Consider the following 22,681-nt stretch of genomic DNA (forward strand, 5'->3'; position numbering starts at 1 on the left):
TATTTATCTTGCGAGAGGCGCAAAGTCAACCTGTATACGCGTCGTATATTATTCGCCATAAATAATGAACGCCGGCTGAAGCTCCGATCGATATAGACGCGGACAACAGCGGCGGAGCGACGACACAACAACACCTATATATATATGCACTACTGGATTTCTTTCTTCTATTGTCGCCTCGAGGAACGAGTCGACTGTATACCGCGAGATTTTATCGTCCTCTGTTTGTTGATTTTCAGGCGGAGCTTTGCTCGCCCGAGGCGACGGTTATTGCTGTTTGAAAGAGTAGCTGTGTGCTTTTTCTTGGGAGGATATTTCCCAGTTGTGCATCGACGCTATAACTGCGCTTTATTTTACCGGATTTTCAACAGGCCCAAAGTTCTGTTTAGCTGCGTTTTTCCGAGAGCTTACAACGAGCTCTATACGGAAATGCGCTTTTTTGGGCTAAAGACTGTGCTTTGCGCGGGGATCAAAAGAATTTTAAATTGAGGCAGAGGAAAATTGAATGGATTATAATACTGGCTTAGTTAATTTTTGCTCGCAAATAAGCCGTCTATGAAATATTGTTTTTGTGTAAGCCAGTTTGTGAACCGACAGCGATACAACATCAAAACAAAGTAGTTATAGTTATTCGATTTGAAATTAACGATTTTTCGAAATTTCCGACTGCGGCACTTATAAATAATTTCAAACAATCCCGTCCGGATGGAAGAGAGATAGAGTTGCCGCAGTGGTTCAGCGTCGGTTGTCTATTCAGACGCGCGAGCCCGGAGACAATATTCTGTAGTTATAGCACAACGACGGCGAGAACTTTGGTAATTTCGCGGCAAAGATTAGGTCGCGCAAGTATAAGCAGTTTGCCCGGGGGAACGTTAATGCGTTTAGGAATTTTTTTATTAGATTAGGTTGATTCGTATGCGAGACCATAATATTATAGTGATATATTGTTGGTTATTATGATGATAGTAAGTTATTGTATAGCATAGAAGGGAAAATCTCCGCATCGCGATACAGCGAAGATGTAAAACACGAACGAGCAGCTTTGTCGTGTCGTTAATGTCATTTATCGACAGGTTTACATTTACAACCCTCGAGTCAACATCGCCGCGGTTGACGTTCAGTACACACGATGACGTGCTTTTGTTTATCTAACAATTAACGTACGTATAAAGCGAGACACGCGTCGCACTGCGCATATTATGTTTGCATTTGCGATAATATAATATTTCGCACATCAGAAAGGAATAACTTTTGATGATAACACATCAATCGTAAACCTGATTTCCAGATTTTATACCATACGCGACATACTTTAACGTTTAGTTTCTATAAACTGCGCAAAAATCGCTTATAGAGAGCGAAATTGCCTCTATAATACGTCCGTCGTTAAGTGATTCCGAGCACCGGAATCATTTGTGGCCGATATAAAATAGAACGATTAGTCTACCTACCCTATATGACTATATACATGGACATATAATAAAAGCTAACGATCTATACGCATATAACAAGAATTAACCCACATGTGTCCTGTATACTATTGTGTACATTACACCGACTGTACAACACGGTGTCAATGCCCCGAAAGAGTAGAAAGATATATGGAGCGCGTGAGAGTCGAAACAATTAAAGTAAAGTGCTCTCAGGAAATTTTCTCTGAGAGCTCCTGTTTCTCGCTGCATACACGACGCACGTCACATTAGGGTTGAATTTCCGAAAAATAGAGGAATGTATACGCGCTTCGAGTGACAGTTCAGCATGACGTTGACGTTGGCCTAATGATTCGCGTTCAGAATTTAATGTGTCGTACAAGAGGCCGTGTATACAGGTATAGAAAAAGTATACGGCGTGCGCTATTTTACGGTCGACTTGGATGAATAATTAATAGTACCGAAATGATAAGTTTCACATTTTGGAGCAAAGGTACATGAACGAGAAAGCTCGAGAGCAATAAGTGCCGCGTTCTACTCTGGAATACCGTATTCGCAACCTTCGTATTGAACTCATCGAACAATCGATATTCGATTAAGTTGGACAAATATGCAAATGCACGATCCGCGCGTATATAGACATATACTTATGTCTGGAGTAGCCCTCAATGTGATTTACATTCTTTTTAGGATTTCTCGTGATTGGCTTCGAGATCCTTGCATCTTTTCAAAAATCGCACCCTCAACTTTATCGTGAAATTTAATGGTGATTATTTTGAACAAATATTTTGCATCAATAAAGAAATTTCACTTGTATCGGTTATGCGGCATCAATAATGTCCATCAGGAATAGGAATTCCTGTCCTGAATATATAACGGGTCGAATTTCATTACTGTCGCTGCTAATTTAGTCAGCTTCACTTAATTAATGTTATTTTCTCGTTTTTACCGACTGCGATTCTACTATCGTACATTTTTTTTCTTATATGCACTCGGAAGCTGAGGCTTTTCGTTTTTACTTGAAGCAAATTCGCGTGGAATTCAAAACAGCTGTATTTTCAATCATATAAAATTACACATTTTTGCCGAGTCGTATTTTCCTCGCGAAATCATAGACAAATAAGCCAGTAGTAGGGCGTATAGTATAAACAACGATTACGGAATCTACTTAGGATATACAGGAGGGCAGCAACGGTTGCTTTGGGAAATTACCGCATATGAACACAGCGTTGAACTATAGCAGAGAAATGTCGTTAACGAGACTGGGACCGACTGTCGAATAAACACAGAGAGGCGATCGTAATTTGGAATTATTAAACGTGCTCCGAATGCGCGAACGCTAGTTATACATGCTCGTCTATTAATAACGTTATTCTTGCTCCGGGTTCTCAGGGCTAATTATCGTAAGAAATTCATACGCGCGAAGGATAACTATACGGGATATATGCATTAAATTTTGATAGCTTTTAAACGTCACATCTGCGCTAATATGTGGATTCATTAGAAGACACTGTATGATTCGCGCTAACGATGTACAGCCGCAAAATAATAATTATAACATGGATGCGACGTGGCTGTCAATGGGTCAGTTGTGTAAATTAATATAATTTTATTAAACCATAAATGAATCATTCAGCTCCGAGATAAATCAATAAGTTCGTTTTGCAGGAAAGTGTGTTGTCTAATTGGAAACGTTGCTATCGGAGCAAACGACTTTCTCAAATTTTCAATCGCAAATCAACTATTTACCAACGTCACCGCGAGTCGATTTGAAAAAGTAAGTCGTGCCTGTGCACCTTGAAATTCTTATGCGAATTTTACGAAACTTTTGCACTTTTTTCAACGTAAAATACACGCTCGTATTCTTTCCCGTATTTAATTTAATGTATTTCCAATAAACTCGAAAGCAATCGTTACACGCACCGAGTGTAATAATAGTTGGAACTATCTAGTCCCCTGATGGGCTTTTATCGTCAATCGTTAGGATCCATTCTTTTTCGCGCGGGATATTAGCCACGAAAAATTCAAAGCTTCCTTTTGTTACGTCATACTTTGACGGACGAAGCTCGTTTACTTGCGGAATTTAATATTCAATAAAGCTCTTAGTACGCGATACACATCGCTGATTATACATTCTGATGTGTATATCTTGTTTACATTTAAATAAGCCGACTGTCGGTGTAAGTTCGCTCGACTACAATCTATACTGTGCTGTGCAGTGTTTCATCATCTATACAGAATTATATCGGCCATGTATAATTTGAAATGCAAATCGGTAATTGATCTCTCGCGGATATTAAACCGTGTATACGATTTCAATAATTTCGATATTGAAAAACTCGATTCAGTATTTCACAGCCGACGCGTGTGCATCGATTTTTCAAGCATTTATTTCGTCGATATATCCCGTATTAGTACACGCGTTCCAAGGAAATCAATCGAGCCTCGAGCTTGAAATGAGATAAGCTTCCGCTACAAGTTTTCATTTTCCACGTCGATTTTCGTCAAAGTATCCTTAATCAAATCCCCCGTCATTCGAAATAACGCGCAGCAGCAACTCCCCGCAGCCTATACATTCAAGTACACGTGCACCGGACGCAAAGCCAAAAACCCCATGATTGACTCAAGCTCACCTTTGTTCATCTTCGAGGCTTCGGGCAGCAGCAGCAGCAGAAGAAGAAGAAGCAGCAGCAGCGACCCTGACCCCTCCCGCGTGTTCTTCCCGAGCTTCCAAAAGCACACGACACGCTCGCGCGCACGCTATGCAAGCACACTACTCTCAGCGTCTCGAGCGGGCCACTGTCCCTCAAGAAATGCACTCGTGCAGCGTCGCGAGGCACGTTCACCTCTCTCGCGCTGTCGTCCTGCTGTGTGCGCGACTCCTATACTCCCCTCCGACGCCGTACAGGCCAATGAAGCGCGTGGGAGAGTCGTCCTCCCCTTCGTCCTCTCTCTCTCTCCCGCAAGCTCATAAAAGCTCTCTCTACCTCTCCCACCGCTTGTTTATCCTACCGTTCGTTCCTCCCTACAGCGTATAGAAGCCCCATGGGAGAGAGAGAGAGAGAGAGGGCTGCTGCCGCCGCCGCTTTTCCCCCCGCCATGTTGCTCAGCCAGCCTTATCGACATGCGCAAAGCTCGGAGAGCTTTCGTCCTGCGTGCGTGCAAGTTTCTTTGCTTCTCGATGTGTGTATAGCGCCGAGGCTGGTCCGGATTCTGCGGGGATGATGGAAGCTTTCTTTTTTCTTTCCGCTTTTTTTACGCTCGAGGAATCGTAATTAGGCGAGATGTAGGCACTGCGCGCTGCCTTTGAGCTTGAGAATGTAGAGGATTCAGTTGGATGGGAAAACTTTTTTTTTTCGATGTTGTATGAAAAATCGAGTATCGATTCAACACTATATGCGCGCGTTAATAATAGGCTGATGTGCGGAGCTCGTTGTTTTACGTGTGTTTATTTATGCAAAGTTTTTCGCAGCGATCGGTACGGCTACTTTATTTACAGTCTTATAATATTGTGTTCATTATTATTTTAAAATTTAGCATAGTTTGTCCAGCGTGATGCGATGCAAAGCTATACAATTTTCAAGAGTAAAGCCAACGTCGTTCGTTTTTTTTTGCGTCGCAAAACCGCCTTTTTCATGCACTGGGAATTTAAGGCAGCAGTCAAGTAGAAGGTAACCGGATCCGGTCAGACGTGCGTTCGGAGGAGGCGATGCTGCGCGTTCGAAAGAGAAAATAGTAAATGTCGAAGCTTTTAGTGCGGAAAAGCTGGAACCGATATTTCCTCATGCAAATTCAATTGTTTACAAGCTCGGTGTATCTGCCATCGATTGACAAGCTGACATACACGTGTTACTATTTAAGTATGCTTTGATAACTTTGCTAATTATCATTCTAAAAATATGGTCGATGTAATTGTGGACTTGGAATAGAAATGCGGGATGGAGCGAGGAGAAATTATTTATCCCTCCGTTGCTCATAGATTTTGCATAACAAAAATATTTGCAGAGTATCCGTTCGATTATCATTGTTTGACGTCATATAAACAATAGGAATCGATCGGGTATACTCGGAAAATATTTTGCAACAGAACGTGGAATGAAATTCGAGAGGATTATACGCCGTAAGCAACCTTGTGTTGTGAGCTTTATTTGAAAATTTTTTTTTTTTGCGCGCAGGTTTGCGAGCTTACGAAAGTTATGCTTGTCTGGTAAGTTTCAACTTTGCCAATCGCTGGTTCTTAAGTTTCTTCGAACTGGATTTACTGTTGCTATGAAAGGGATAACTAAAATTTTATTGCAGCTGTATTTGTTTAAGCGCAAATTGTAGTATTTCGAGTTGAGCCACTTTGCCGTGTGCCACCTTGTACCTTTACTAATCATACACCTAATACTGACATAAATATATGTATAGCATACCGCAATATTCGTGAACAACGTTGAGCGAGAAGATCAATAAATAGCGATCAATTTCAATCGTAATTCGAAAAGAGACGAGCAAGATCGAGTTATTAGTAATTCAGTAATTGAAAATTTCTAAAAATGTCATTCTTCAGCGTTACTCTCTCTCTCCTTCATCCCAACCCCGAAAACCATCGCACAAAATAGCAACGAGCCGCCTGACTGATCACCGAATCCCATCGCGCAATAATCACGATTGATCGTTCTACCGAAATAATTGACAAAAAAAAAAAACAATCACCCGCACCTGACTTTCCCGTGTTATTCCATCGCTTTTCATTACATCCTCCGTTTTTTTTCACTCCATCCCCTCCCTCCCTCCCTCCTTCGACTGCCGCACAGTTTACTCGGCTCTTACACATACATACGAGCCATCCTCCGCTCTCCCTTCGTGTGTATTCATCCCCAACGAGTTTTCCCTTTCTCGAGTCTTCCTCTCGAACGGCAACGTGTTACATAACACTCTCTCTCTCTCTCTCTCTCTCTCTCTCTCTCTCTCTCTCTCTCTCTCTCTCTCTCTCTCGTGCATGTACATATATATATATACATATATATATATATACACCAGATCGAGTGCTTCCGGCTTCGGTCTTTTGTTACCTCCACGCGCAGCGCTTCAACTCTCTCCAAGTGTTATATAGCCCGTGACGTATAATACATACACACACTTTCCAATGGCTCGGAAAATCCGGGAGGGAAATGCTCACTGATTTCGGCGCCTCGGGGGTGTTCATGCATGGGAGGTGTGTGTAACGCTCAATGAGTCGGGATAATAAAGAGCCGAGATTCATTAGATCGCAGTTTTGGAAGCTGCGCTTGGATTATGTCACGATGCAAGTTGCGGAGCTTTTGTTATTCTGGCATCGGATGGAATAATAATGGATTTGTGTGTGGATGTCGAGGGGTGTGGGGTGCGAAATTAGTTTCCATTATTGTATACGCGATTCGTGATGTCTCGATTGATTTTTGGAGGATCATCGAATGTGTCTGGAAAATGTCTGAAGCTTTTGAGGCTATGCAACGTGGGAATATTCTTGTGAATTGAGATATTTTCGATCGATTTGATACACTTGTTTTAAAAGCAGCTATGAATAAACGCTCACTTCCGTGCAATGACGCAATGTCCAATTTGATAGAAATATTCTCGTGTATTATGAAGAAAATGAAAAGTTTGAATTCTCCTTTAAAACGACCTTCTTATGAGATTGGCGTAATTTAATCTACGCGAAAAACCGAGGAAATATTTACTCGTATATATTCCTTCGCAAGATAGCTCTGCATATATTATGTTTGTGGAAAAGGAGGCCAATCTGTTTATGAAAATATTTGTGGACCTATATGCACGATGTCAATTTTTATAACGACATCTTTTTCCGAGTTAGCTGTCGTCTTGGGGATTTCCCGACGCAAAAAGCCGTCTATTTTCGTTATTTTCGGTCTCGAAGACTGGGAAATTTTATTCGTCGAGAAGATCATGGAGATTTCATGCTTTATACCTGATAGATGTGATATTCGAGAACGAACCAAATTTTTTATTAAATAATAGTTATTCTTTTAGAAACGTTTCGAATACACCACTTCGGTATATGTAGAGGTTTGATGCAGAGTCTGATGACGCGAATTTAACGATCAGCTTCTAAATAAGCCCATTTAAAAAAGTCAAAACAATAATAACAGCTGCATCATATGTTATTGTTCTATGACATGCAAGTACTGAATCTTCAAAAATAAGAGAAAATAATACAGAAATCCGCACAGATTCCTCGCTATTACACTGCATTAGATGAGAGATTTCAGCAAACCCTGAAAGTAATGTGTAGTAGTTCGAATCTGGTAAACCTGTGTTTTGATGACTAGAGCTGTCTTGTTAGGCCAATGATAAACTCTCGTCAATTTTTTAAGCTTTATCGATTCAGTGCTCAACTATAGCTGCGCAAAAGATAGTCTGGTTAATTGACAAATCTGATATTCAGTATGGAATTAACCGTAATTTATGGTACACGCAGTTATTTTAAGTAATTGATTTTTAACGAGTTTTCATGCATCATTTAAATAATCTTCAATCCTCCGAATAAACAATTTCAGAGGGAAGCAAAGCTTTCTAAAGCATTGTTTGCAAACTTTCGTCCCGAGCATCAATCGATTGAAAGCCTTTTCGAGCGAATTTACAACGGTTCTAAGCTTTTAAAGCTCATATCCTTCCGCTATTTCATTCAACGGTGAAAAAAGGTAGCCTCCCTAAGTTTTGCTTTTTGTTCGCGCTGAATACGAAGTTCTTGATGACAGCATAACTTTTACGCTTTTTGTTGCATACTTATTTTATTCTATGAATTTTTCATAACGCTATTACACTACAGTTTAAAAGCACACTCAACGCATTTCTGAGACGTCATTATTTTACCCTAAAAGTCATTCTTCCCCACCTATAATTCCTAAAAAACAACTGAATCATTCAATCGAGGAAAAGCGAGAAATTCCATTATTACACCACAATAGCTAACCGCCAACAGCCAAATGCTTGCACTTTAGAGCTATTGCGACTACGTGTACCGAGGCTCTAGGCGTACGAAAGCTCGATAATTGTTCGCTCGACCGATTCTTCATACCTGCTCGCGCTGCCATACGGTTATTACGCCTCCGACGAGCACAATATTCCGCGAGGTGTATTATAAGAGCGCGAATCGATCAGTTTTCGAGCCCCCGACGGTTCAACGTTCCGGCACACTTGTGGGCGTCGCGGCAGATGTTGTTGCTCAGCGGAGAAAAATGGATGCGACGTGCGGCGGGGGTGAAGCTTTTTAATGAGCTGCTTTGCTGATTTACTTTTGATCTGTGGAGCTCCGGAATTATACGGATGCGGATATTGGCTAAATGGGTACATCGATCGAATTTTCTATGTCAGCGTTATACGTTCGTCAGGTTTGCTCGGTGAATTATTTAAAAAAATTTTTAATTGCTGGCGGCGCTGGCTGTAGTTTCATGAATATTCGATAGAGCTTGAATCGGAAATTGCCCTCCACCGAGATTACTTTATTGGAAGCTTCAATTAAGAAAATCGTGGCAGCGCATATCTGAAAGAAGATTTTGAATTTGGCTACGCTGTAATTATTTAGTGATTATTTAAGCAATCGGTTAATTGAATTCACTGTTGATAAAGTTCGATTCAATTCGGTCATCTATTCTGGTAACGATTCTCCGATTGATATTCTAAAGCGAATTAGAGATCCGAAGCCAGCAGATTCATTGTCTTTGACCGTAAAACGTGTTGCACGCACGCTATTCTCGGCTCGTCAATTTTCTACGATAAGTATCTGCGCAATTATCACGGGGCATACACGTTATCGCTTGATTATTCCAACGATCGCAATTGATCGGGTTGAAATCGTGGTAAAAATTGGCACACACATGGTTTAAAATCTTGCGGCAAAAATATTAACCATAAAAAATTACAAAATAAAAGAAGAATAGAGCTTTACTATTCAATCGGCAGAGCTCAACCTTCCCATAGAGCAAAACTAAATATACCCCTTCACTCCAGAAATACGCGTAAATCGTCGCATAGAAAGCAAAAGTGCCTCAATATACATATTAACCCCTTGGCTAAAGCTCGTGCGCGAGACAATCGATTGTCGTGCGCAGCGCGGCGGGGAAAAAAAAGAAAAACGACGCGCGAGCCGGATCGGAAGTGGCAAGTGCGTCACGCGCACGGTACGACCTTCCCCCCGTCCCTTAAGTTCTGGCCACCCCCACTTCTTTTTACTCCAACCACGACGAGGGGGGGGGGGGGGATAATGAATAATTAATCGATGACATGTCAGGGCAAATGCGCCCGGCGAATATGGCTCGATTCGATCGGCCGGACGTCGCGGGTCAGACTCGCGTGTATGCTCATACAGGTGGCCGATCGATGCGATTTACGAGCAAACTTATACCGTTCTGTCGCGCTATGGTATATGCAGGCTGTATAGGGGTTTGCCATTTTTGCGTTGGATTTTCGATGGGTTAATCGTGATAGAAGCCGTTTTATATGCACTTGCAGGAAATAAAATTTTGTTGTGTTCCACTGAAAGACAAAACTTTTCAAATAAAAGAGAAAAGTTGCAACAAATTACTGAGAGTACTGAGATAGTCATGTAGGATCACAGCATGAGCGGCTCGCGAGCATTAGGTCTAAGAAGGCAGTTTTGGCAGAAGCAGCGAACCTCAATTTATACATTCTGCGCGCGGAACGTTACAAGGGAAATGGTAAAGCGCTTATGCGCCACCTATCGTCGCTAGTCGCATACTTTAGCAGAACCGATAAGTTCCAGTAGAAAAGGTCAGTCTAAAACCGTTTTGTTCAATGGTTACTATACTATTAGGTATAGTGGTATAAGACTAATGCCTATGCTCACACCGTCGGACTGATGATGCTTTTTTATGAATTTGAAATTTATCGAGCTGATAAAACAAAAAATAGAAAATCCCACGCAACAACTGTGGGTAACCATATTGTCCAACTCTCCTTTGTATAAATCATAACGTATACATGCAAGTAATATTTAATCTGCGCGCACGTGTATTGGAAAATTTACACAAGCCTCGTTTTTAATAATCCGTACTTATATATAACTCTCGCATGCCGCTATCCAAACTTGTGTACTTCGGTCGATTTATTCTCGAAGTTCGATCATCAAAAAACGATTAATTCGAACAAAGACTTACTATAACTGACTATAATCGTCTTTCTATAATAAGATTTTCTGACCTTTGAATTACCCGAACAAACGTGTACTCGTTTGATTATCAAAAAAGATGTATGGGTGAAAGGAGACTGCTCGTCCATACGGCTATGAATATTGAATTAATGTAAAGTCGCTTTATACTGCTGGTGTAGAAAAGTAATTACCGGCATTGTTTCGTGTTTTCTGCGCGGTATGGCGTAACCTGGACTGCAAATTCTAAAAGCAAACTAGTAAAACGATCGGTACCTATGGAATTTCAGCTTTTTTCGTGGATTATAAGCTTTGATGGGTAGTCGTAGTATTTGGAAAATAAAAATAGTATATTTTTTAAATGAACGAACCTTTGATTATCCGGTTTCGGATGTCGTCTGGCCGCGAGTTGATTTGGATTGTTGCACCGTTCCCATTCATATTTGTCATGGGAACTGACATCCTCACAGGACTGACACGCGCCTCGAATCCTGCCAGCTGTTACAACTTAAAACAATCTACTTGTCATCTTAATTTAACACTTTGTCAGCTACATCAGCTGAGCCATATATTTATTTATTTTTAAACACTGCATCGAATCGATTTCAATTTGCATAATCGATATCAATTATTCATAAAGTCCTTCAACTGTAACATTCATGTCGAACAAACAATCAGTGCCCTTAACTCTCACACAGGATGAAGTTTCAAAAGTTATACACCGCCGATGGGAATCAAAAACAATTTCACACAAGTAAAACAATACTTTGCTTCTATTTATAGGCCCATTTCAAGGATCTATATCGAATGCCCGTTTCCAGCTTGAAAGCCTGCAACGATCGACGTTTCTTCGGCACATACAATTTACCCAGATGTCGTTATGCGATTGTAATGGTTTTACCTGCTCAAACAGTCTTCAACGATATTAACTGTTTGACCCACATTCGCGACGGTCACGAGCGCTTTAAAAAATTTACCGGTCTGAAAAGCCGATTTACCGTACAACTTGTAATTTCTTTTAGAAACTTTTGCGAACGCTATGCGAAACGAAGATAAAAAATAAACGATTCTTTCTCTGCGAAAAACAACCCTATATAGAAGCAATTTAAAGCGATAAAAGCCAAATTGACAATCACGACGATCCTTTCATCGAATTTCTGAATATGCGCTGCAGGGAAACGTTTCTCCCTTACAATACGCGTACCCAGTGCTCGAATTCAACAAGTATATAGACAGCAGCCGTCAGGGGTGATCGAAAAAAGCGCCAGTGTTTGTGACACTTTCATTCGAAGCTGTATACATACACATCAGCAGTGCAGCTCAGTGCGTTGTGTATGTGTGTATGTGTGCGATCCGAAATACCGAGTAATTGCGTCGTGGCTCCGATTCTACCGGTTTCCAATTATCGAGGTTTTAAATGGCTTTGTGTGCATCGATGCCGTTGTTGCCGTACGTGTATACATTGTTTGTGTGTTTGCCGTGAAGAGATTGTATTGGTTTGACAAACGTCATCGCGTTTCGAAATTGATTGTTCTATCTGATGGATTTCAGACTCCGCGTTGGTACGTGTCCCAAATAAATTATTGTCGATAGATGATTGTGCCAAGTATCGTTTGACGTTGTAGCAAATAAGTGGCAAAGGTTTGAAGCAAACGCAAGTGCCTGGCTAATCGAAGTAAACTACTTCATCGATCCCTGTTCCAACGAATTTTTTCCTCGAGCTTGAACGATAATATTTTCCACGAAACTAACATGTAATTCCACTAAGTAAGCAAACACATCGAGAAACTCGGTACAATCAAATTATACTCTCCGCGATAAACCCTGTATCTCTCTCTAAACAGCAAATCCCGCAGGATAGAGAGAGAGAGAGAGAGAGAGAGAGAGAGAGAGAGAGAGAGAGAGAGAGAGAGAGAGAGAGAGAGAGAGAGAGAGAGATTACCACGAGTCGTTGTCAACAGCTGAGAGTATACGAGGATGAATTAGAGCAAAGTACACATTCATCGACTAGTTACAAAATACCGGTTTACGCATCTCGCCCATCTCGGATATTTCTACTTGTGTAACAAACAGTCTAAAGACTCGCAAGCGCTGAATCGATGCAAACCATATAAAATTTTGACTCTATGCCTCACAATTACTCGTACTCTCTATATCCATAAGGTGCATATTTCTTCGATGCAGTTTGATAAGTCGCGCAAGTAACGCGTGCACAATGTTTACCCAGGAATCACGTACGAGTGTGTGCGAGCTTTGCAGCCTTGTACCTAATGTAGTGCGCACTTACGAGAATGTGGTGCTACGCGCATACAATTATTGCTGGGGATTTCGCGTAGCTCGAAATAGAGAGTATCGTTATGCAGCGGTGTAAAGGAAACGATTTTGAACAAAGCGTGTTTTTGTGTCGCCGGCGGTGAATAAGTTGGAAAATAAATGACTCATTTAGAAGGTTTTTCTCTTCTTTTTACTAGGCGCCTATGTGACGAATGGAAAATATGCGTTATTTTTAAGAGATGTATATTAAGTCATTCGCTTCAAATAGCAAAATCTTTTTTTTTCTTCAAATTCTGGATGGTAATTCTCGATCGATTGTTTTCCAGATCGGTTGTTGTCGAATTGTAATCTTTATTGCCGCGTATTAAGAGCAGTGACTGATACCGCTTTTTTTCTAATGCGCCTATATACGAAGGTTCGATCGTTAAAATAGCGATTTCCATCAAAAGGAAACATGTATGAAACACCGATATTATAAAAAAATTCAATTTCAATACAAGTTTCTAGCTTATATAATCGCGCTAATAGAAAAATGATTTTTATTCTGGAAATCCAATAATCGCGATAACAGCAAGCGGTCATTACTTTATTATACCACACAGCTCATCCCTCTACCAAGAAGACACCAGAGCTTCCTCAAATTTTTCAGGAGGCTTCTTTCGACACACAACTAAGTATACTTTTTATATATGTTACACATGTAGTATAAATTGCCAAAATAATTCGAGCAAAATTGGTCACCCTAAGTATTTGGTGTCTTCTTGTACGGTCACATCAAGCAAAAGAAAAAAAAAGAGCAGCACAGATCCCAAGCGATTCCTCGCCCCCAAAATACTCACCGGCCGGCTGCCTCCTCGCACTGCAGCTCCTCAGCGACGCAGTCCTCTCTCGAGGTTCTTTTTTTACAAATATACACGTATATGTCTAACACTCACACAAGCCACGAGTAAAAGATGAAAATTTACGATACAGATAGATACACAGAACTATGTATAAAACAGAGAGAGAGAGAGAGAGAGAGAGAGAGAGATGGAGAGAGACAGCAGACAAAAAATCCAACAGCAGCGCGATCGTCACCTTGTCAGAGACGTGTCGCCGACGACGGCCAACGGTGCAGTAAGTATTAGAAAGAGGGAGTAAAAACGACGATGAGACTTGCTGCACGCGGCGCTAAACTGCTATAGAGCCGGCCACGGTCGACTATGCTTATAGCTCCTATACACAGTTGCACGTATACGTTCCCAGAGCTCAGTGGCTATACTAATGCCCGCCGAGCTGGGCTTCATTGTCGCCTTTTTCCAAGGGTTACGTTGCGTGGGGGGATGGTTCGCTGGGTGGAAGAAGGGAAGGAAGCGGTGGGGTATAATGTGTTAAAGCGTGCGTAGCTTTTCGGTTTGATGTGTGCTTTATGAAGAAGCTTCGTTGAGTTATATACTCTTATTGAGTTTGCCTTAATGTTTCAGTTGCGACGGCCTGCTCTACTAATCGCGATATCGACGGCGGGAAGGACGAGTATTTTCATCGAGGCTTTCATTTTTGAATAAGGAATGAAAACGCTAGGTGCTATGAGCTCTTGTTCTTCTTTGAATTGGCTCGCTATTATTGTGAACCTTTGTTTAGAGTTCAAGGGGAGGGTTTGCTGATTTTTATCTTAAAATAATTACAATTACAAGACTTTTAGTGTAAAACAACCTATATTCTTTATAATAAAAAAGTCTTATACTGTTGACCTTACTGTGCTATTAATTACGTTGATCTTCCTTTATAATTAGTCCAAAGGTATTATGAATGATTATTGACTTTTACATAGTGTGGAATTTATTTACTAATTACCTCACTAATTAGATCAACGTCACTGGTGTATTGAACAAAGATTAAGGATACCTTCAAATTTATTCTGTTTATTATAGGCTTTGAATTATAATACTTATGAGTTTTGTAATTGATTTTTTCAATCATATAATTTTTTTGCGTCATCATTTGAATATTTTAACTTTGTTTTATTCTTATTTTTTTTTATATTGACGAATTGATATTATAAATATCGAAAAATATGCATGATAAAAATGGTCTCTAAGTTACCAACTCTTGCTTATACTATACTACAGTAAGGATATACTCAAGCTTATCAGCGGCATCTGTTTCACAGTCCACTTACTAAAGTTTATTTTTACATTCTATTGTGAATGTTCTATACTTCTAAAGCATAAAGTGTTGATGGTTATGCAAAAAATATTGATGCATTATTTTTTGCATAACCATTTTGTTCCCGATTTTTTAAACAATATTTTGTAATGGATAAAATTCTCAGTTAATTCAAATAATTTTAGATAGTGTAATTATTATTGCACATTCAAAACGTTTAAACCTTATTCTACTTGATAAAAAATTAGGGATAAAATACATTTTTACAAATGAACCTTAGAAACATCAACTCAGCATGTATATGTACTGGTTTTTTTTTCCAGCAGATATAACGAAATACAACGTAAAAGTCTGACGTCATGGAGATTAGCGTTTTGAGCTCCGCTTGCCGTTAGACCAACAACTTTTCGAGAGATCCCGCAGCAAAAATTGCCATCACTCATCCACAAACATATATATCTGCCTTCACGGATTAGAAACATATACACGAAAGCTGTACGCGACATACAGAGAACGAGTTTTCAGGGGAATTTTTTTCCTTGAAACCACACATATAGTAGAAAATTCTCTTTTATTTTTTCTCAAGCAGATACAGCGTATAATTTGAAATGTTGATATCATTATTATTATTATTGTTTAATCGAAACACGAGTAAGTTCTAAACATACAAAACATTCCAAATACTTCGCTGACGATCGTCGATTTTTATTTCAACACCCAAACCTAAAAGATAAACAACACCAATATAACCGATCCCGTATTATCTTATAAGCTTTGTCGCGCGACAAGTTTGAGCCGGACACTATACCGAAAGATCAGAACAATGGTCATCTCCTTGTTTCGCCGCAAAACGAGCGTATCATCGAAACCGCAGTCATCGTCCGTGAAAGGCAAGATTTTGAGACGCGGATTCGGCGGTAGCAGGTTATTCGCCCCATTAACGCCTCTTCCAAAACTGGCCTGCGACTTGTTCCTCTTATCCGTGAGGATCGCACTGGTTATTCTGCTGTCCACTGCGAGATTAGTTGTACCGCCGTCTAAGAAAAGCTTGCTCGGAGAAACTGTTTTGGTAATTGAGACCAGGGAATTAGCTCTGACAGTAATCGTTTCTGAAATGTTGTTGAATTTTAATTTTTAAATACTTTGAAGATTAAAGTTTGTTAGCGCAGTGCACTAAAATGTTAAAAAAAAAGCAATAATTCCGGTCTATGTAGATAAAATTAACCTGTCATATCTGACAATCCAGCTGATTTTTACGAGTATAAAAATACCGTTTGAGCTGCGAGTCTCATAAAAATTTCAAAGAGACTTCTATTTTCTCCTTATCACAAGATAGAATATTGGAGATGATTCTCGTTCGCGAAATGAGTTTGCGCATCAAAGAGATCACAGAGACGTTCAATGTTAATTTAACGAGAGCTCGATATCCCCTGCAGATTACAGGAGCAGGTCACGGAATAGGACGGGAACTGGCCATGCAATTGGCAGCTCTCGGCTGCGTCGTCGTCTGCTGGGACACCGATGTCGAGGCTAATCGTGACACTATGAGCATCATCTCTAAAGACGGCGGCGAAGTAACTATGCATTTGATATTTGTTGTTAGTTGCATATAGCTTTAGGGTCGAATATGGGAAAAATATATCACAGTTCGTAAAATTTAATATCTTTTTTTTTATTCAGCATAATTGTGTGAAGCTTTTGACAAGGAAGCTTTTATCACAATTTCGATAAAACTTTTACGAGTTTCCAGTATATTTCCATCTGAAAAAAGTCAATACATCGATAAAACGTCTATCTCGCTATTCTCGATCCACGAAAGGTTCACGGCTTCGTAGTGGACGTGTCGAAAAGGGTGGAGGTACGAGAGGCAGCCAAGCTTATGAGGAAAGCTGGAATACCGGATGTCAGTATTCTCGTCAACAATGCGGCTATTTTGATGCACCAACCCTTTCTTGAACACAAGGACGAAGACATTCAGAAAATATTCGATGTCAATGTTTTGTCGCAGTTTTGGGTATCGGCACTCAGCAAATTTATTTAACAAACTTTGTCATTCGTTGTACGAATAAACGAGAAATTATCTCTTTGATTTCAGACACTGCAGGCATTTTTGCCAGCCATGTTACAGAACAAGAAAGGACACATAGTATCCATGTGCAGTATGTGCGGTTTTTATGGAGTACTGAACAAAGTTCCTTACTGCTCGTCCAAGTTCGCGATTAGAGGTTTGAATTGTTCATATTTTCATGGGTTTATTAAAGTTAAGTTCTTTTGGCAATTTAAAAATTGTCGTACTACGCTAGGGCTCGTGGAAGGACTGCACGAAGAGCTTAGGTTAGCTGCCGATAGTTCAAACATCAATTTCACAACGGTCTACCCTTTTTACGCGGATACCGGGCTGGCGAAGGATCCTAAATATAGGTAAAACTTTACCTTCGCTATTCTTCGTGCATACTTTTATTGTTGAGTTTATCGCTCATTCTTATTGCAATGATATAGATTTCCGTACATATTCGGCGCAGTATCCCCAAAATACGCTGCGGGTGAAGTGATTCGTGCTATTCAACGAAATTACGAAGAATGTTCTATTCCTCGATGTCTCCTATACTTGGATGTTATCAATAGGTATGTTAATTTTATTTTTACTAGTAGAGATATTTTTACGACTGAAAGATTGATATTTGCTTTTGTTTCTTTAATGCAGAGTTTTACCGAAACGAGCGATGCGACTGATAATTGACTTTTTAGCTAATGTCAAGCGATAGAATGATACGTTATACAGATGATGATCTTTGATATAGACTTTAAGACGTTTGATGATGCATGTATTTTTCATACGTAGAATATTTTATAGGAATCGGCATATTTTATAGCGCTGAAATACGAAATATAAAATTGATCAAAAGAAGACGCTTGTAATGGTTTTCATTCAGAAGCAAAATCAGATCGTGCCTGCAATAGCTATCCTTTTTTCAGTAACTTTTCAATCATACAACGCGATCGTTTTTAACTCTACCGAAATAAAAAACTTTACGTCTCTATGACTTCACACCCGCAAAAAATGCAAATGACGCACTATCCGCTCTCAGTCCAAACAAACTCCGTGAACCGGCGCACAAAACGAAAGAGCTTACACACATGTCTCAAGAGATGATTTGATTGATCCGGAAGGGACTCGGCAATGCTTGATCGATGACTTCCTAGAAAGCGCGGAGTTAATACGCCTCGATGGATCGAGTGTAGCGTAAGGCAATCGACCAGACGCGGTGTGCGTGATTACCCGTGGCGGTTGATTAACAGGCGAATGATCTACCTATATAGAGCTAGACGAAAGAGAGAGAGAGAGAGAGAGAGAGAGAGAGAGAGAGAGAGAGAGAGAGAGAGAGAGAGAGAGAGAGAGGGCCAATATGCAATTATCCGAGCTGGAGCTGTTTCGGGCGGGATTCTGGTTACATGACGGTATGGGACAATGAAATTGCTGGATGCTTGAGGGAAGACGGGAATTAGCGGAAAGTGCACCGAGTTTTGGGCGGAGTTGGTGAATAATGATAATCGATATGGTTGAATAAAAGTTATAAGTAGGTATCTCTAAAATTTAAAAAGAAAATTTTTTAGTCAAGTAAAAAATTCGAGCGACGCAACTTGAGATTGACATTTCGTATAGATGACAATACTGAATTGTTATGTGCAGACTTTAAAGACACTCAGGCATTAATACGCTCATTTGGATGCATTGCCGTCTCTGCGCAATCTCTGCTGGAGTTCCCAAAGTGTGAATACTTTAGGACTCAACCGGATCTGATGATGGAGACAAAGGCATTTCGGTCCAAACGTAATTTAAATTACGAAATTTTTTATTCAAGCAGAACACTGCAAAATTCATTCTCATAGTTGAACGCAAGGACAAACGTTATATGCATTACATAAAACATTTAAATCATATATTTGCATTCAATATATTAAAATTAAGAAGTGTCCACTGCATATTACTCAGAGTTAAACATTTTGTCATTTATTCGTATGCTTAAAAGAATTTTTGGAGAATTTTTCGAGGTCTGATCCGAGGCGATACTTCGTCCCTTAGCAGGAACTGGCGGTAGTAGAGATCTACATGATTTTACGTGTTTTTTCGTGCTCTTTAAGCCCATGTAAGTTAGATTAACGAGAAAACATGCAAAGGTACCGAAAACGCCCGATAAGTCAACCCCAGAAATACGCGATTTTCGAGGTCAAGGCATTTCGATCCGAACGTATAATTCAAACGACAAACTTTTTTATTAAAGCAAAACACTGCAAAATTTATTCTTATAGTTGAACGCAAGGACAAATTTTGTTAAATTATATATTTGCATTCTACATATTAAATTTAAGAAGTGTACATTGCATATTACTCAGAGTTTAACATTTTAAATAATTATTCAAAAAAAAAAACAAAGGAGAAAACATATATAAACACGTTATACAGTATGGAGTAACTGAATTTTTCGAGAACCGAAAATCCTATGTATTAAGCGCAGTTGTGACAGTTTCCGGCTTCGTCCTTGATGGCGATGTTTAGTCGAGGCTATAAACTACCTTTGCTGTTTCCGGCGATAGATTTTCTCGTCTTGCAGCGTTGACTATCTGCGCATGTGACTTAACGAAAAAGCGACTGCTTAAGTGTAGCACGTGCTGTTGTGCTGCGCTACCGGGTTAGATATAGTGATTTCGGCATAGAACGGGTCAACAGGAAGTCTTGACACAATAGCAATGTAAATGACAAAAAGCTCAAGAAAAAGGAGGCACGTTAGTGCAGTCGCATTGCTTTTAGTAATTCAATACTGATATTACGTGTTTCATAGGGTATTCCATTAATACGAGGTTCTCACGGTATTTGTGAATGAGTTCATTACTCCATACTTTTTCTTGATGTTTAGCATTTTTACAAAAAATTGTATACACTTTACCATTAAATAACAAACTTATATATCATATTATATAGTCTACGAAGAGATTTTTCAAACTACATTTTAGAATTTTTTTATAATACCTAAAAAAAAAAAAAGAAATTGTCTCGTTAGGCTTACTGAACATACACAAAAAACTGATTCATCAAATTCTTATCCAGAATGTTATATCTGAAATAATTAACTGTCTCAATAAAATGTACTTAAATTGTAGGTAAATACCTATTTGCTAATTTCAGGCTATTTCGAGATTGAAAAAATATATTCACTTGTCGCTATATTTTATCAAATTTTATCGTTAAAGTTAATATAGAATAAATTGTCTTTAGACTCGAAAAAACAAAATTTAATTTGTGACAATAAAGTATCAATGAAATTCTTAGAAATTTCAAAAAGTATTAATAACTTTATATACCTTCTCATCTCAGTTACAAGTCGAATGATCTAATGAAACTTTTCCATAGCCGCTTTATAGCACCTCGGCCTTTGAGTTTATATGTTTGGGCATCTCCGAAAGATTTAATACTATTGCTGGTGATTACTTTCATGGTGAAAGATTCATCAAGCATTCGAAGGATTTTTTTCCACTGCGTTCATCTGTACACGCATGCGATTAATGGATACAAGTATAAAAAATATTTCCACAATAAGTATAATTGCATATCAAATTTTTTCCATAGAAAAAGTGCCTGTGCGCCAGGCAAAAAAACAAAGGAAGCTGCTCATTTCAAGAGTTTAAGCAGCGAAGGAAAGACTAGTCCAAAACTGTTTTCGTTTTACGGTTATTATACGGCTTGGAGTTATACAGCTGAGGCTTGCACACCATCGGCTTGACGGATCTTCTCTCTTCGTGTCGAAAGACACGTCTACATAAAGGCAAACCGGACGACAGGATATAAAAATCTGCATAAGCTTTTTTCTCCTAGACACTTTTTTTCATTCCCATGAAAAAGGATAGGTATCAATTTTATTCGTATCTATTTTTAGACTTTGAACTAATACCTGTTCCCAAAATTCGAATCTATAAACGTTTCTCAGTATAATCGAGACCCATATGCGCGGCTAAACTATACAAAGCAAGAGGCGACCTGTCTCGTCTATATGATGGTTGTTTTGAAAGAAAGGAAAACAATAGGCTATAGAGGAGTGTGTTAATCAAAAGTCTAGGCCAACTTTTGCAGGTTGTCCTTGAACCTGAATCGTCTGCCGCTGATGCTTGGGTTCACTGCACCGAGTTTTCAAGCATATGTAACGCACCGAGCAAGTTTTCCAGGGAATTACATTACACGCGTTACGACGTTTGCATACTGAGGCGATGCTACTTTGAATTTAATCTATTTTTTTTGCTTCCTGATAGTAAAATTTTGCTTTGTGATAGTAAAATTTTGAGTTTCGTCAAAACTTCTAGAAAATACTTTTTGGTGTGTTAGAAGTTCAAATCACATGTTTTTAGAAAATATCCGTATGGATGTGTGTGTGTGTGTATGTATACCGTAATATTTCTGGAACTACTCCGTCAATATCATTAAAATTTGACATGCATGTATATTTTGGATTCTGAATACGGGAAAAACATTTATTTTTTATTTTTCTAACTATTTTTTATGGCCAATTTTTTATTTTTGAAAAACACTATTTTGCGTTTTTTTCAATCATCCCATCGTTACAAATAATTCAGCTAATATGCATTTGAAAGAGAATAAAATTACCTACTTTTCCCCGTATTGGTCCTCGGGATCGACCGCTTTGTTCGGCAGATAAAATGAAAAAGGTGATTTTTTTTTTAAATTCATATCTCTGAAACTAAACATCATGACTTCACGAAAAAAATCATGTCGATGGATCACGTGTCAAACTATATCCCATTAAAATTTCAAGTTATTTGACTACTTATTTTTTCAGGAAAAAATGAGTTTTTTTGTGCCTCGATTACGGAACTAAAAAGGCTTTATTGCACTTGAGATTTTGGGAAAAAGTAGATATTTTATGTGTCTTGGCTAAGTTCATTGCGCAACTTTCAAACCCCTATGGTTCTTAAGATATCAAGGTTTCAATTTTTTTTTGAAAATTTTTTGATTCCTTATATCTCTAAAACAATGCAGTCAAATGCTTCAAAATTTTATTTGCGGATTCACCATAAAAAAGCTATTATCTGCTAAAATTTTAAACGATTTCGTCGAGCGGCTCTCAAGTAAAGAGCTAAAATGTAAAAACTGATTTTTCGCAAAACTTTTTCTTCCTCTTATAGGGGTGTCGTTGCGCGTCGTTAAAGTCCCTCTCTATGAATTGTCCCTATGCAACATGTTATGAGAGTATAATTATACGGCACAATATATATTAATTTTTTTTATAGTAAAATTATTCGCAAGTTTTTTTAGATTATAATCTTATTCTCTTAATACGATAACTTTATTTTTACAGAGTTATCCTTTCATCGATCTCTTATTTTTCACGATTTTGAGAGATTTTGATCGGATTTTTCTGATTATTATATATCTTTTGCTATAAGAAAATTGCTCCTACAGCAAAATAATTAAGCTTTGAAATATTTAAAATAGCATTCACATACTGTATTTTAAAACAATAAATTTCGTTGGAGGAAGCTACGTGCCAATGAATTGGCAGCGGTTTTCTTACGTAAACGTAAACTCAAGTTGAGGCAATCGCGGTCGTTTGTCATCCTTATCTATTTTAATGAATTAATAGAACAGGATTTTTCAAAAGACTATAACAGG

General features: G+C 38.9%; 2 protein-coding genes across 6 annotated transcripts in view; one reads left to right on the forward strand and one right to left on the reverse strand.

The window, feature by feature from the left end:
- The window catches only part of LOC100117251 (band 7 protein AGAP004871), a 20,573-nt gene extending 6,461 nt beyond the window's left edge, over positions 1–14,112 (reverse strand). Inside the window, exons 1-2 of one of the 5 annotated variants that reach the window (XM_031921330.2) lie at positions 13,933–14,112; positions 10,953–11,079 (exon numbers count right to left, since the gene is read on the reverse strand). In XM_031921330.2, the coding sequence (XP_031777190.1) occupies positions 10,953–11,043 (91 nt within the window). In that variant the 5' untranslated portion in view covers positions 11,044–11,079; positions 13,933–14,112. Of the gene's footprint in view, positions 1–4,063; positions 4,305–10,952; positions 11,089–13,694 lie in introns of those variants that run through there. The other 4 variants (XM_016990110.3, XM_008216870.4, XM_003423828.5 and 1 more) reach the window with 4 other exon arrangements.
- Positions 14,113–15,689: 1,577 nt separating this feature from the next.
- On the forward strand, positions 15,690–17,908 carry LOC100117288 (estradiol 17-beta-dehydrogenase 11-like). Its single transcript, XM_001601525.5, has 7 exons — positions 15,690–16,069; positions 16,437–16,574; positions 16,820–17,014; positions 17,096–17,225; positions 17,304–17,421; positions 17,500–17,625; positions 17,705–17,908. The coding sequence occupies exons 1-7, from the start codon at positions 15,824–15,826 to the stop codon at positions 17,763–17,765; spliced, it is 1,014 nt and encodes a 337-aa protein (XP_001601575.1). The 5' UTR covers positions 15,690–15,823; the 3' UTR covers positions 17,766–17,908.
- The last annotated feature ends 4,773 nt before the right edge of the window (positions 17,909–22,681 follow it).

The sequence above is a fragment of the Nasonia vitripennis genome, chromosome 1, assembly GCF_009193385.2.
Source record: "Nasonia vitripennis strain AsymCx chromosome 1, Nvit_psr_1.1, whole genome shotgun sequence".
NCBI classification, from domain to species: Eukaryota; Metazoa; Arthropoda; class Insecta; order Hymenoptera; family Pteromalidae; genus Nasonia; species Nasonia vitripennis.